This window comes from Botryllus schlosseri, chromosome 11 (genome assembly GCF_051294905.1).
Source record: "Botryllus schlosseri isolate E-star chromosome 11, Bs_hap1, whole genome shotgun sequence".
Lineage (NCBI taxonomy): Eukaryota > Metazoa > Chordata > Ascidiacea > Stolidobranchia > Styelidae > Botryllus > Botryllus schlosseri.
This window is the reverse complement of record NC_137246.1, coordinates 23,332,684-23,347,606: the sequence shown is the minus strand read 5'-3', so window position 1 is coordinate 23,347,606 and position 14,923 is coordinate 23,332,684. Positions and strand designations below refer to the sequence as shown.

Below are 14,923 nucleotides of genomic sequence, written 5' to 3'. Positions count from 1 at the left end.
TATCACCGAAGTGCGGCCTGTTCTACAGCCTTGGGCGCTTCATGCCAGCATGGGTTCTCCTGATACTTTTTAAATCCTTAATCCAATCGAAGTTACATTATGGCATCCTCTGTTGGGGGGCTGCCAGTAAAACTGCACTCAAGCCACTGCAGAAACTACAGCATAAAGTGCTCCGAATCATAGCTAGGGCCCCAAAGGGCTGCCCATCCAATAAGTCGCTGCTGAAGAGATTCGGCGTCCTAAACATAGAAGATATGCGGAAACTAGAAATCGCCAAGTTTATGTATCAGTTTCACTGCGGTCGTTGCCCCGAATATTTCAATGACTTCTTTACCTCTGAATCAAAAGCGCACAAGTACAACACACGCGCGTCCACGTCGTCCAAATATCATATGATCGACCTAAAAGATCATCGCTCCATCAAATATGCCGGACCTGATGTGTGGAACAGTATCCCGCCGGCCATCCGACAGTCGACGAGCATGTCCACATTCAAGTCGAAATACAAGCAATTACTACTAAATAAATACAGTCCATCCTCAAGATTACCGGACCACGACTGACCTATCGATCTCGCTTCCCATGACATGCCGCCCTATTTCTTGTCGCTTTCTTTTTCTATACTGTATTCTTTACTTTCATTCAGTGTGCATGCCTCCTCTTTACTACGCCTAGGCCAAGGTGGGTGTCCGATTCCATTGACAAATCCAAGTCGCTTCGACATCTTCCTGTCTATTCATTGTATCGCATTTTTTGTGGTGTATTGATCTGATAAAATTGCTAATAAACCAATGATGATGATGATCACGTGTGAATTGATCAGAGCAAATTCGTCGCAGTCGAATCAAACTGACTTATGTCCATTTACACATTTTGAGAAAATTGTCTTAACGTAAAGTTTTCATATTCTTTCATCCATATATTGGCTCTGATTAACTTTGAATTAATGAAACAGACATCAACCATGGCCAATAATATTGCAGTGGAATCAAAGTGACTTATGTCCATTTTACACATTTTGAGAAAGTAGACTTCACGTAATGTTTTCATCTTCTTTCAGCCATATATTCGTCCTGATTAACTTTGAATTATTGAAACAGACATAACCATGACCAAGATATGGCCGAAAAAATTGAAAATAATTCAAAAACTTGATTTTTTCCAAGTTTTAAAAATGGACCTTCAAAATTTGAAAAGTGGACATAAGTCACTTTGATTCCACTGCGACGAATTGGCCGAAAAAATTGATTATTTTCAAGTTTTAAAAACGGAGCTTCAAAATTTGAAAACTGGACATAAGTCACTTTGATTCCACTATATTATAATACATTGTCATATTGAATATGATATAACCTTGGATTAAGAAAAACGAACTTTACCTCTGGAATGAGGCGAGTGCATGAATCTGGATATGGTTCAGTAATTTGAGTGACATATTAATAGCGAAACGTCACAGAGCTAGTCATCCGTAGCAAAACAAGACAAATACCCGATACGTTGACATTTTACTCTGCTACATAAACCTGTATAAACGAAGTGACCTGTAAAGGTCTGTCACGTCGAAGACACAGGAAATCTCAACAGGGTAGAATGGGGGAAAACGGAGTGTACGAACTAAAGTGTGAAGTACAGACATACGCATGGGGCAAACCGGGTGCAAGCAGCGAAGTTGCTCGCTTATCCAAACTCGCACACCCCGATTTCAATGTCGAACAAAATCAGACGTACGCTGAGCTATGGATGGGAGCCCACCCCAAAGCGCCGAGTACAATACTAAGCAGCGGGATTGCACTTTCTGATTTCATCAAATCTAATGAAGATATCCTGGGCAGTAAAGTAGCAAATCTCTTTAACGGAGAGCTGCCTTTTTTATTCAAAGTTCTCAGCGTCAACAAATCTCTCTCAATTCAAGCTCACCCTAACAAGAAGCACGCTGAAAAGCTAAATCAGGAGAGGCCCGAAATATATAAAGATCCGAATCATAAACCTGAAATGGCGATAGCGCTCACCCCATTTGAAGGCCTGTGTGGATTTCGGCCGTTGACAGATATACAGAGCTTTTTGAAGACAGTGCCAGAATTGCAAGCAGTGGTTGGAAGTGTGGCAACGGAACAGTTGTGTTCTTGCGCGGGCAAAGATGAAGCAATCATATCATCGTGTCTGAAATCCTGCTTCGAAAACGTCATGAAATGCGACCCAGATGTCAGAAGTGCTCAAATTCAACTTCTCGTGAATAGAGTGTCTGTGATGGACAAGATATCTGCCGAGTTTCAAAATACTCTCGGAGAGTTGCTGTTGCGTATAAACTCTCAATTCCCGTCCGACGTTGGATGCCTTGTCATCTATTTCCTAAATCTCATCAAGTTATCTCCTGGTGAAGCCATGTATCTAGGTGCTAATGTACCTCATGCTTATCTGGACGGTAACTGCATCGAATGTATGGCTTGTTCTGACAACGTAGTAAGAGCTGGATGCACCCCAAAATACATTGACGTCCCTACTTTATGCGAAATGCTGGATTATTCACCAGGCGGTATTGATAAACAGAAGTATCCAGCCCTACAAAGTGACACAGATCCTTATGTAAAAATCTACAACCCGGCAGTTGACGATTTCGCTGTGCAGTGTATCTCAGTGCCTAACGAGATTAAAGAATACACCTTTGAAAGTGTCGACAGCGCTAGCATATTGCTGGTGTTAAATGGGAAAAGTACAAAATGCACTGGAAATGCGCACTTGCGACCAGGAGCTGTCTTTTTCATTGCTGCCAACACTAAGCTTTCGGTGCAATTGGAAGGTGGTCTATTCTGTTTCCGCGCTCTATGCATGTTAAACTGATCGAAATTATATGCTTACATATGAATGGATCCATAGATTGCACCTGCCTCGCTATCTACGAAGCATTATGCACCAATTTACCTTCTTTCAACTCGATTATTAAAGCATTTATTCGAATAAATGTAGATGTAGCATTCTTTATCGGTAACACTTGAATCATGCTTCGTAGGGCGGAGTAGAAACGACAGGAAAAATCCTTGATGGAAGCACATACTGGCCGGGTTCAATCCTAATCCGCACAGGACTGGTCAAAAAATGAGACCAAACAAATGGGCCAATGAACCAGTAATCAGATTATCATTAAATTAAAGACAACAACTTCATGTGTTTGGCAACTGATAAATATACTACAGCAGGAGTGTGCAGTGTACATGTGCAACAGACATGAGCTTTCTAGCAGTTGCAAGGCCAGCCAATTCATTAGGTTTTGGTAACGGTGATTGCATGACTGGCCGGTGATATTCGGCTACACATAATAATCGTGAATGCTTATAGGCTATCGAATAAATTGCATCAAAATATTCACGTTCCAAGTCAGCATATGCACAATTTTGAGTTTCGGCCCATTTTGCAGACCGTACTAAATTAAAAATCGGCACTTTTTCACGGGCCGCACAAATTTTATCTGCATCCGCAGGTGGCACAGTGCACACTCCTGCTCTACCCACAGGACAAGCGATACCGGGTCTCAGGGATGGAATGTTAAAGCATACTGATACTCAATGTATGAGGGCTTTACTGCTCCCACAGCAGTAATATGGCACTTCAGGTACCCGAAGAACTAGATTCAAGCAGGTAAACAACCAGGCGCCAGTTAATACTGGACCACGAGGAACCAGCTCCACAATCGCTTATAGCATACGATAAAGTCAAAGTCGCAGGTTGCAACACGATAAGTAAAAATGAACCCTCGACCACATCGACATTGGAGCGACAGCCTACTGATATGAAAGGAATCAAATACAAATCAATCGATAGAAATTCAACAAATTGCACGATCTTACAGAGTTTTCGAACACAGATTTCATCCGCGACCTGGAACTTTCAATTTTCTCTTGGACTGAGGCTGAAAAAGCGCGGAAATGTGAAAGTCAGTTGACTGAAAGACGATATGCTGGAATGAAATCGCTAATTATTCTTGACAGCATCAATTCTAAATCAGTGGTTATTGACCTCTAACCTACTAACTAGGGGAACACTTACGCTGATCTGTAAGCCTTCGGTAACCCGAAATTTTCGTTGAGTTATAAAATCTAACGCAACACATGTGTGATTGTGTGATATCTAGTATATTACTATAGATTACTGGTGTGCGAAACAAACTGCGCATCAACGGACTGTTAAAAAGTAGAAAATAGGGTTGCCATATTTTGCGATCCGGAAGAGAGCAAACTTTTTAAAAACCATAAAATTTAGGTTACCGGACTAGAAAACTGCCAATTCTAAAATTTCAACGGGATATGTTGAATCGACTTAAAAAAAGGTCATTTTCCCGGGCCGACTCCCTAACGACCCACTTTATACCAGAGGTGATCAGTAACGAAGTACTTCTACTTTTTGAAGTACTTGAAGTAGATTTTGCATACTCAAACTACTTTTTAAGTGGTTATGATTCTAGACTACTTCTACTTGACAGTTTTCAGTTTTGTAGGCAAAAATAAGCGTAGAATACCTACTTACTTGTGAACCACCACTCCTACTTCTACTTGAGTAGAAATTCCAGCGTTAACTCTACTTCTACTTGAGTAGCGACGGTGACTACTTTGACCACCTCTGCTTTATAGTGCTCTGGTGTTGACCCCTGGGGTTCCCGGTTAAGAATCCCTCATTTACACTCCCTCAATTTAGCCCAGATTACGCTTTGATAGAATCCCTATTTCCAAGAGAGCACACCATTAACGGACACTGCTAGTAAGAGTCAGGCTACACATACATACCTTTTGCTTCAGGCTCTCAATCTCGTCTTTCTGCGAACTGAGTTTATCGTTCATACCGGCAAGATGATCGCTCATCAAGCTCAACTGGTCTTCGTAACTTTTACGTGTCACAGACAATTCGTCCTGCGTACAGATAACGTTGAATGAACATTACCGAGTATCACAGCAACAAAATGATAACAATAACTACTTGCAACAGTGTCATTCATATTACGGCAGGAAATTTGGAAATGGCAAGTTAAAATGTAAAGTGTGAAAGTCGCGGAAGACAAAAGAAACGTTGCATATTATCTACCTGTAGTTGTGATATCTTCTGATTCGCTTTGTTGTATTCCTCCTGAATTTTCTCTCTCTTGTGTTCCGCCAAGTCCAATCTTTTATGGAGAGACTGACACTACGAGAACCACAACATTTTAGTGGCGTCATCTCTGAATTTCTCAAAACTAGTCGTACCTCGGCGTGGAAACTTAACGTTTTCGATTCGGCTTGCTGCAGTTTCGCGCTCATGTCCGTGAGTCTCGAAGTCAGATGTTGCTTTATTATTTCCTCACGGCTCGTGCTGGCGTCCTGGAGAATGAAATGCATTTTGACAATCAAGCAGAAAACAAAGTATGTTCAATTGTCCAATTTTCAACTATGCAATTCAACAGGACTATGTACAAGCATGTGAATTAGTTTGATCATGCCTATATTTGCAGTTCTTGATATTCAATTGAATAGTATATTCATATTGATGAACCCGAATATTTTCGGCTGACACTCGTCAGGGGTAATCGTCAGCAACTAGTAGAGACTTCAAAAGAACATCGTATATCAACAATCGTAGCACAAAATATGACGTCACCAGCACGTCAAAGCACTTCAACAAAGCAATGTAGTTTACGAATTTAAGTGTCACCGTGATTGTGGCTATGTGGCCATAAATCCTGCAATTGGAAAACACTTGTTGGATAATCCCGCCTGTGCGAAAAATTATCGAGACGACAGATTTCGCATACTCGGAAAGGGTCGTTCGCTCTTTCATTTGTGTGCCTTGGAGTCGACTTTTATCAAAATACACCAGCCAAGGCTGTGTCAACAAAAAGAGTTCGTGTATCATCTAAAAATAGTATATTGAACGCTCTCGTATTCAACATTTCATGCTGGTGACGTCATATTTTGTGCTACGATTGTTGATATACGATATTCTTTTGAATTCTCTACTAGTTGCTGACGATTACCCCTGACGAGTGTCGGCCGAAAATATTCGGGTTCATTTCAATATGAATATACTATTCAATTGTATAATGAAGTTCTGTACCTCCAAGAAGCTGTTCTTGATATTCATTAATTGCAAAACCATATCTAAACTTGGTGACTTCTGACTCGGGTTAAATACTTTTTACTGTGACATCAAGTGAAGTAGAATGCCGTATCATCGTAAGGTCGGGGAACCAATGGACAGATTAGTTCAATAATCACACAATGACATGGTACTTTACTCGATGGGTTTCAATAAATACAGATGTAATAACCAAGGCTGTTCTCCAATTGAAACATCTCTGTAACACCGAGGTCATTTCATTCATATTAGTCAGGCTAAGCCACTCCATATTGAATAATCCTCTGTTTATAATGATGTAGGTATCGAATGGAAAATATTACGAACCTCATCGGTAATAGCTTCAGTAAGAGAATCCATTACCCCAAGCTGTAAAGCAACATTGGCATTAGTAGTTCGGTAACGAATGAACACGTCACAATTAATTCACCATCGAAGTATCAGTTGGCCTTGATGACTCAGTTCTCTTCCTTGTAGTTGTCGGAGAGCTCGCGAGGGCAGGATTGGAACTATTCTCGATTAGAGTTGACGAGGGAACAAAATTTTGCATCGAAGATATCTTCTAAAAAATCGAGTACAAAATATTTTATCGGTAAAGTTGACAATGGATCAAAAGCGGACTTCTCGCGAGTAGTTTACGAGTGACGTCACCTGTTTTTCTTTGTCTAATTTAATTTGCAGAAGCTGTGCCTCCAGCAGCCAATGTTCCTTTTCTTGCTCCAACTTGCTAATTCGTTCCGTACTTTCTTGAAGCTGCGCAAAAAAAAATAATTTAATGAGTATTTCTACCGATACACACAGAAAATATCAAGACTCAGACAGGCATTTGTCATAATATGTTCTGGCTAATGTGTTTGATCAAACATGATACTATGAGGAGAGATATATCAAATCAACATTGCGATACAATGAAAAGATAGGTGTCGAAACGACTTGAAGTACAAGAAGAGTCTTATGACTTGGTAGAGTCATGCGCGATGACTCGAGTACAAGTCGAGTCGATACATAAGTTGCATCAAGTCGAGTAATTTTCCATACTTAATACAATGACTCGAGTCATTACAGCCCTGCTACTTTTTTGAACTACTTACTCTCAAATTCTACTTACACCAGGGTTGTAATGACTCGAGTCACGATTTTTGGTGACTCGACTTGACTCGAATCATTTGTTAAAATGCGTAAAATGACTCGAGGTACACGAGTCATTGGGCATGACTCAAGCCAAGTCATACGACTCAAGACTAGGATGGATAAGACATACATTTCATTGTAACTTCGAAGATTAGTAAAGTCACCACCATATTGGTATTTCGTCTATCAGTCGTGATCCTTGGGAAATAGAGCTACAAACTGTTAGGACTGAGGAAAATGACGATATTATGAATGCGAGCCAGTCTATATCACTCGAGCAGAGTTGAAAAAAGTGAGTTGAACGGGATTGAACTCAAAACTGAACGGTGAACACACTCGGACTCGAGGTTAAATACTATGACTCGGACTCGAACCTGTACTCACTGACTTGGACTTGACTCGGTGGTGATTTGAAAATGACTCGACTTGACTCGAGTCAAAACTATAAAAGTTAAAACGACCTATGACTCGGGACCTTGTGACTTGGTTACAACTCTGACTTGAAACTCAAAAAAAGTTTTGACTTATCTTGGAAGCTGCTACTTCTACTCGTAATCGAGTAGTAATATTCGACGTTACTTCTGCATCTAATTCGAGCAGCAACGCTGACTACTTCAACCCCCTCATGCCCCATCTCACCGACTGGAGCTAAAATTTATATAATCACTCTCACAAAACATCTTACCCGTTTGACCAATCCGTCTTTGCTCTCGGCAGAGGACAGCGCCGCGGCCCTGTCCTGAATCGCTATTTCGTACGGCACCGTGGGAGGTGGCGCGGCAGGATTGACTTTCGACAGATAACCGACAGACCGCTGACACAGCTTGACGACTACAGGGGATGCAGACGGGGATGCTTTTCCGCTAATGCCGTTCTCAGCGTTGATCATACTAACGCCCCTGGTGCGGTACGAGCTTTTCCGAGTGAAAAAATCTGCGATAACATCAGTAGCGATTGAATTCTGAATTTAGTATTAGGCTTCGAGTCAGGAATCATAGGAATTAATACTCGAATCATTGCCCTCAGCCCTAGCCACAAGGCCTCGGGACGTACCTGTGTTATCCGATATAAACGAGGCGAGCTTGGTCATGATACCGGACAGCGATAGGAACGCAGAAAGTAGAAACTCGTCGGTCGATTTCAAAGAGGCTGACGCAGTCGGTAATTGGTGTTCCAAAGCGACTTTACCGTTCAACGTTTTGGACATGTCTGAGAAAGAAATATTGACGGGTCACCAAGGCTTGAAATTGGGTGCATGCACAACTGTACAACATGGTTGTTCGAAACAATTTTTCTTTTCGAAATTTCACGGTTTCAGATTGAATTGATTGCAATTTAGACGATTTTAAGAAATAGTGGTAGCATTTACGGAGACTCATGGAAGTACAGAACTACAATATACAATTGAACGTTAATATTCTCACACTCGTATTGAAATAAACCCGCGAATATTCAAGACTGACACTTGCCTATCGAATTCGCTACTAGTTGCTGTGGGGCAGCTGGAAGCTACATTATCATGCCGGAGCAAGAGAATGAGCCAGGAAACGGTCTTGCCGTACTGGACTACAAGTTTTTCTCTTGGGAATGTCAGGATGTTGCATTCCTGAAAACTAAAAATTAAGCAATACCTTTAAACAGAAGATGCATTTCGTTCATAACCGCCAGCAGCTTTTTAAAGGCGACTTTCTCGTTGTAACTTGGCAAGAGCTGACTGGAATCACCTGCAACGACATAAATCTCAGCGTGGAAAGGCAGCGCCGATGTCTACACAAACACGGCATACTTGAAGACGATATCAGTTTCAGATAGGAATGCAATTTCACGAACGCAGGAGCGATCCTGCAGTACAGTTGACGGAATTCTTCGTTTTTGCTCTGAAGCGTCTGAGATGAGGCCATCACGTTACTTTCCTCGTCAATACTGTAAGAGATTAAAATTGTATTAGACAAAAATTTTCATTTCATGACATGATAATGCTTATCAATTTTCAGTAGGTTTTTGAAAATTTATTCTTCAGATCAGTGTATGTAAATAATGGTGCAACTAGTGCAAAAACTGGAATTTTGCACCAAAACAGAGAACTCAATTATAGCCAACGAGCTATATTTCTTTGCTTACTTCAATAGACTGTTGAAAGTACATAACTTCAATATACAGTTGAATAATATTCACATTGGAATAAACTTAATATTTTCGGCTGACACTCGTCAGGGGTAATCATCAGTTCAGCATCAAAGATATTTGGGTATATTTCAATATGAATCCGCCTATTTGTTTGATCATAACAATCTCGATTTTACATAAAAATATCAATACCTTTGCACCATCAGCGGCGTTAATTTTTCTAGGTAAACAACGTATCTTTGGAATGCTCCGGCGAATGGCACTAATCCAATTGCTGTGTGTAGTGTTACGGGGCAGGACCCACAAGCAGTCGACGTGTCACAAAACTCGTTAAAATACTCCCCAATGGGCCGAATTGCAGAGGCATTATCGTGAAGTAGGTTACATAGCTGAAAAAAAAGAATAAATTTCAAGAAACGACTTACCCACAGATTAACTACAGAACATAGTGAACATACTTTAATAACAAGAAAGCCTAGTTCATATACAATATTTACCCTTTGATTGACGATAGACAATGGTTCGACTTTGCTATCGGTTGGATAGATCTTCAATCTTTGTTCGGTGTAGGTGTGGAGATTCATCAGATTATTACAAAACTCGGATATTAAGGTCTTTGCGGCTTTCAACATTTCGGAAGACTTGGCCTGGTGGATGAATGCGGCACGATTAATGAACAGAATTTGTGAAATTTGGATAAATGTGTCAGCAATTCACATACATGAAAGAAAACTGTCCAGATTTTCTCAGCACGAATTAGTAAAGCCACTACAAAATTACTGGTCAACAGGACAGGTTACAATTTGTAAGATGCGTAAAATTTAGGCGCCTATTCTCACGAGTGAGTAAGTACTTCTAAAGTTAAAAAAAGAAATTAGTTCGCGGGTAAGTTTGCAACACTTTTTCGGGTGAAATTCTCCGAACAACCGAGCAAAATTGCTCCTGTATCATGACAGAATATATTTTCGAACATTGTACTCTGGAGAATGCAGACAAGAAATTATGAGTAGAAGCAGCAATCCATTTCTATATCTTGCTTATACTAGCGACCATGGATGAAATATCCAATCCCTTGTCTGAGAAATTGAGAAGCAAAGCATATCATTCCATCAAATATACTCAATTACTCATATAACATCTAATTAAGAAACAGACCTCTATATCAACATCAACAATCTCAAATGCCCAATGATATATTTTAAGCATTGAGAATGCACACCTCACCAAGACCATAACCGAGAATCCATATTCCAATGCACAGACTACATACCTGACTTCTTCTATCATGGGGCGGCACGTTTAGAACACTCAGGCTTGGTGACGCGCAATCGTTGAACACCAAAGTATCTTGAATGACTTGCGACAAAACTTTTACTTCATTTCCCAGTTCTGATTCAAGCTTCGTCACTTTCACCAATCTATTACGTTCAAAGGAAAATTAATCGGCTGGATTTTGTGGCAAGACAAAAAATAATGGAAAAGCGATGATATCCACAAAATGATTGACCAATCATCTAATATGCTATATGACAACATTGACAATTGTTCGAAAAGTGCTCAAAAGATATGCGCTAAGGAGTTGGAATAATAACAGGCGTTTTTAATACAGCTTACCTTTCATCTGCTAGAAATTTCGAAGACTTTTCACCGTCTTGAGCCTGATGAAGCTGCAATTCAAGTAGCCCGCGCTCTTCTTGTAATTTATCGGTGATCTATGAATGACAAGTCAGAAATTATGGTCCGGATGACGACACCAGTCATGATCAAAAGTCGAGAAATACATAGGTGAAACGGATATGAAGATTTACATATCGAAGAGGGACGGTTTAAAATTTTAGGGGGCGGCGTTGAATTTTTGTTACCGTGGTGTCACATCACAACGAAAAAGCCAAAAATTTGAAGTTGGCAAAGGTGCTTTAACCCCCTGTCGACGCAATCGCACAGAGATGATAAGTGAAGAAGTACATTATCTACCTGCAGTATTTCAGCAGTTTTTGAAGCTCAACTACTCAGCTTTTCACATGATCGATTCGTCTTGTGTAAAGTAGAAAGTACTGTAAGATCAGGATTGGTTTGGGATCATTTTTGTCAGTGAAATTATCATATCATCCGGGTGAAATGGTGCATAGATTGGTGCAGCAGATTAAATCCTATCTCCAGAAATTGTTTTAATTGTAGTGCCGGACGTCATTTTGTTGCGTCTTGTAATTTCAAAAGTAGCCCACAACTGAAGCTACTGAAATGTCAAGACCTCGATCAAACCAACTTTTATAAAACGAATTACTCAAGTAGTTTTCAGACCATATATTTTATACTTGGAAGTAGTTCTAGCATATCTCGAAAATCGCTATTTCTAATTGTAATTGAATAAAAATTTACGGCTAAACTTTTACTTGAGTAGAAACGCTGACTACTTTGATCAGTCCCGAACCTGTTTCAGAGTCACAACCAGGAGCCCTTGCCCTTCTGATTCGAAATAAGCGCAAAACATTTACGCAGTCTTACAGATTTATGCTTCGATTCGCAAATCTCCAACGCGTTCCGCGCCTGCTTGGCTTGCTGTTTCGCAAGGGTCAGTTCGTCTGTCAACTGTCGTTCGAGCTGTCTCGTTTTGCTGTCAGCCTCGTATACCTGAAAATTGAAATCGCGACGTTAAAAGGCGTGCGCTTGGGTGAGTATTCCTTGGTAGCGCTCATTTCGGAAGTAAGACTAACTGAGGGCGGGTTATCATATATTCGTAAATCACATTGAAACAAGCTTAAAGCTTCACTTTTTGATCATTTTTACTGGATCAGCTTGCAGCCTCAACTATATCAAATGGTAGACAGTATATATATAAATTGCTGGCGGGGCCACAAAAAACTGCTATAATCCAGATCATTAACAAAAGTCAACACTTCTTAGCTTCGAGTGTATCAAGCATACACAAACACAGTGACTTGAACTAGGGCTGAGCAAAATCGAGTACGGCATCTGATTGGTTTGGTTCGCCTGTCACTTCCTCTAGACTGGACTCGAATCGTTACAATTAATAAATGTTGCGAATCACAGTAGGCTACTCAAACGTTGTGCCCAGCCTTGCACAAAACAATCGTGAAGAACTGTAGGTAAATTGCACAAAGCGTAAAAACATTTGTGATTTCAGCGTTTTCTTGGCCATCTTTTTAGCCAAATGTTGCTTAGCTCAAACCTACCAGATTAAGGTAACATCACACATAATTCAAAATTGGCACGCCTTTGCAGGCCACAAGCTGAATACCCCTGATTACGTCTCTTGAATGCACCTTGTCTATTTTAAGCACAATCGCTTTTCCATCACCTGCTTATGGAGCATCTCATTCTCTTGGATTTTATTTTTCAAATCCTCATTGACGGCATTCGAGTGTGGAGAGTGGTTGGCCGGTTCAGATTTTCCCTGCGGAGCCACAAAAACAAAGGTTCTAGGGCGATAAGAACATGAAAAAGTAATAGGAAGTCGGCCTGCGAAATAGTCTGTGACAGACAGAGCTGGTCAAAATAGTCATCATCGGCACACCGTTGTCTCATCAAGTAGATATAAATTCATCTCAAGACTACTTTATACTTTTCAAAATCACAATTGCAAAATCTACTTGGAGTAGCCTACTTTGAAAAGTATAAGTACTGCGTTACTGACCACCTCTGATTAGATGTGTAATTGACAGATCAATCGATTTCACCTTTTTCTTAGACTTTGCACTCGCCAGCCTATCGAGCTCGTCTTGAAGGAGTTCGACTCTTTTCTCCATTTGATTGTTCCTGAATACAAGGCTGTCCATCTCTTGCTCAGACCTTCGAAGAAGTTGCTCCTTGCTCCGCAGAACTTCCTGTAAGATGATAAGCAACAAAATGAATCTTGTCGAGGTTTACAACGAGTTTCACGTGTCTAAGTGTCTCAAGTTTGTTAGCCAAGCCTAATTTAGAATGAAAAGTGAGGAAAATATGGTGGCAGCGAAAATTGAAATATCTGGAGGCAAACTTGTTTCTGAAATATTTTTAATCATATAGGAAATAACAATGGTACTATGGTAGTATAACAAATCCTCAATTGTATGAACTCATTACGTTTGGCATAGGCCTATCTCATATCAATGCAGATAGGAGTTACTTATTTGCCCATTCATTAACTTAAGCGATGGTTCCGGTAATACTCACTCGATGTGCATGATGTCTCAAACGGCAACACGATTACCGTATTATTTTTTATCATTACTAGGCCAATGTGACCAGAGCGGAATTGCTGGCAACATCACGTGCAAATTTCTGTTCAATTACAGTAGCCTACATAGAAACCCTTCTGTCACACGCAACTAACTGCCGAAAACAACCCCTGTTTCCAGTCTGGATGTATGTGTCGGTTTAATAGACTTGAGCAAGTGGTTTCAAACCCTTCATATCTTTGCATTGTGCATTAAATTTGTACAAATTAGTGTTTCAATATAATAAATGTGATTAAATGTTGCGCAGTCCTATGCTAGCGTAAACAGAAAAACATAAATTCAGACTGATAAAAGTGCAAATCTCACTTTGAGTGATCCCTGATTATCTTTTTCTTCCACCACTGCTCGCTTTAGAACTTGGTTCTGCGCCTTCAGCTGTAAGAAATAGAATTTACCCGTTATATCTGATAAGTTTTAATTGATTAAGAGGTCAGCAAAGACCTCACACTAGCATTTCAAAGTTTACCTTGGCATACTCCTGAGCTAGCCTTTGATACTTCATTGAAAGTTCCTCCATACTACCTGCCTCCGTTGAAAGTGTTGTGACACAAATCCAATCGACGAAACTGGTCAGTGACCAGAGATTTTGAACGAAACCTTCGTCGACATAGGAACTAGTTCATCTCCAGTTCTCTAGTCATCAGCTGATAGCTCCTACAGGGTTGGTTCGATTATGTTCACAATAAGAGCAATTCTGTTCACAATAAGAGCAGTCTCATGTTCACAATAAGAGCAGTCATGTTCACAATAAGAGCAGTCTCATGTTCACAATAAGAGCAGTCGTTCTATTCACTATGACATCAGTCGCAGCACCACCATATCCCCCGGACACGATGTCCGAGTGGCAACATAGTCCGAACACACCCCAGACATGATGTCCGAACACCCCCAGACACGATGTCCGAGTGTCAACGCAGTTCGAACACACTCCTGACATGATGCCCGAACACCCCCAGACACGATGTCCGAGTGTCAACGCAGTCCGAACACACCCCAGACACGATGTCCGAACGCCACCCCCCAGACACACCCAAGACGTGATGTCCGAACACCCCCCCAGACATCCTCCATACACCATGTCCGAACTCACCACGCCCCAGCCGTGATGTCCGAGTGTCAACGCAGTCCGAACACACCCCAGACACGATGTCCGAACCCCCTAGACACGCCCCAGACACGATGTCCGAGTGTTCACGCAGTCCGAACACACCCCAGACACGATGTCCGAACGCCCCTTCCCCAGACATGATGTTCGAGTACCCCCCAGACATCCTCCATCGTGTATGGAGGATGTCTGGGGGGTGTTTGGACATCATGTCTGGGGTGTGTTC

At 41.0% G+C, this 14,923-nt stretch overlaps 2 protein-coding genes across 2 annotated transcripts; one reads left to right on the top strand and one right to left on the bottom strand.

Annotated features, from left to right (window-relative positions):
- The first annotated feature begins 1,517 nt into the window (after positions 1-1,517).
- On the top strand, positions 1,518-2,986 carry LOC145450151 (mannose-6-phosphate isomerase-like). Its single transcript, XM_080328646.1, has one exon. The coding sequence runs from the start codon at positions 1,591-1,593 to the stop codon at positions 2,836-2,838; it is 1,248 nt and encodes a 415-aa protein (XP_080184772.1). The 5' UTR covers positions 1,518-1,590; the 3' UTR covers positions 2,839-2,986.
- On the bottom strand, positions 2,931-14,241 carry LOC145450150 (protein phosphatase 1 regulatory subunit 21-like). The gene is made up of 20 exons (XM_080328645.1): positions 14,059-14,241; positions 13,899-13,967; positions 13,053-13,199; positions 12,674-12,769; positions 11,860-11,985; positions 10,969-11,066; positions 10,625-10,772; positions 9,852-10,001; positions 9,547-9,743; positions 9,014-9,150; positions 8,859-8,951; positions 8,281-8,436; positions 7,913-8,160; positions 6,748-6,849; positions 6,527-6,658; positions 6,424-6,465; positions 5,229-5,342; positions 5,071-5,169; positions 4,776-4,898; positions 2,931-3,904 (listed from the first exon to the last, which is right to left on the bottom strand). Exons 1-20 carry the CDS (start codon positions 14,107-14,109, stop codon positions 3,863-3,865), a joined length of 2,370 nt encoding a protein of 789 aa, XP_080184771.1. The 5' UTR covers positions 14,110-14,241; the 3' UTR covers positions 2,931-3,862.
- Between the last annotated feature and the right edge of the window lie 682 nt (positions 14,242-14,923).

Excerpts from the sequence above, each read along its gene's own strand:
- LOC145450151 (XM_080328646.1), top strand. The coding sequence starts at position 1,591 with ATGGGGGAAAACGGAGTGTACGAACTAAAGTGTGAAGTACAGACATAC.
- LOC145450150 (XM_080328645.1), bottom strand. The coding sequence starts at position 14,109 with ATGGAGGAACTTTCAATGAAGTATCAAAGGCTAGCTCAGGAGTATGCC. Across the intron at positions 6,466-6,526 it reads GGCCAACTGATACTTCGATG|CTTGGGGTAATGGATTCTCT; the intron begins GTGAATTAATTG and ends GTTGCTTTACAG. Across the intron at positions 5,170-5,228 it reads CGTTAAGTTTCCACGCCGAG|TGTCAGTCTCTCCATAAAAG; the intron begins GTACGACTAGTT and ends TGGTTCTCGTAG.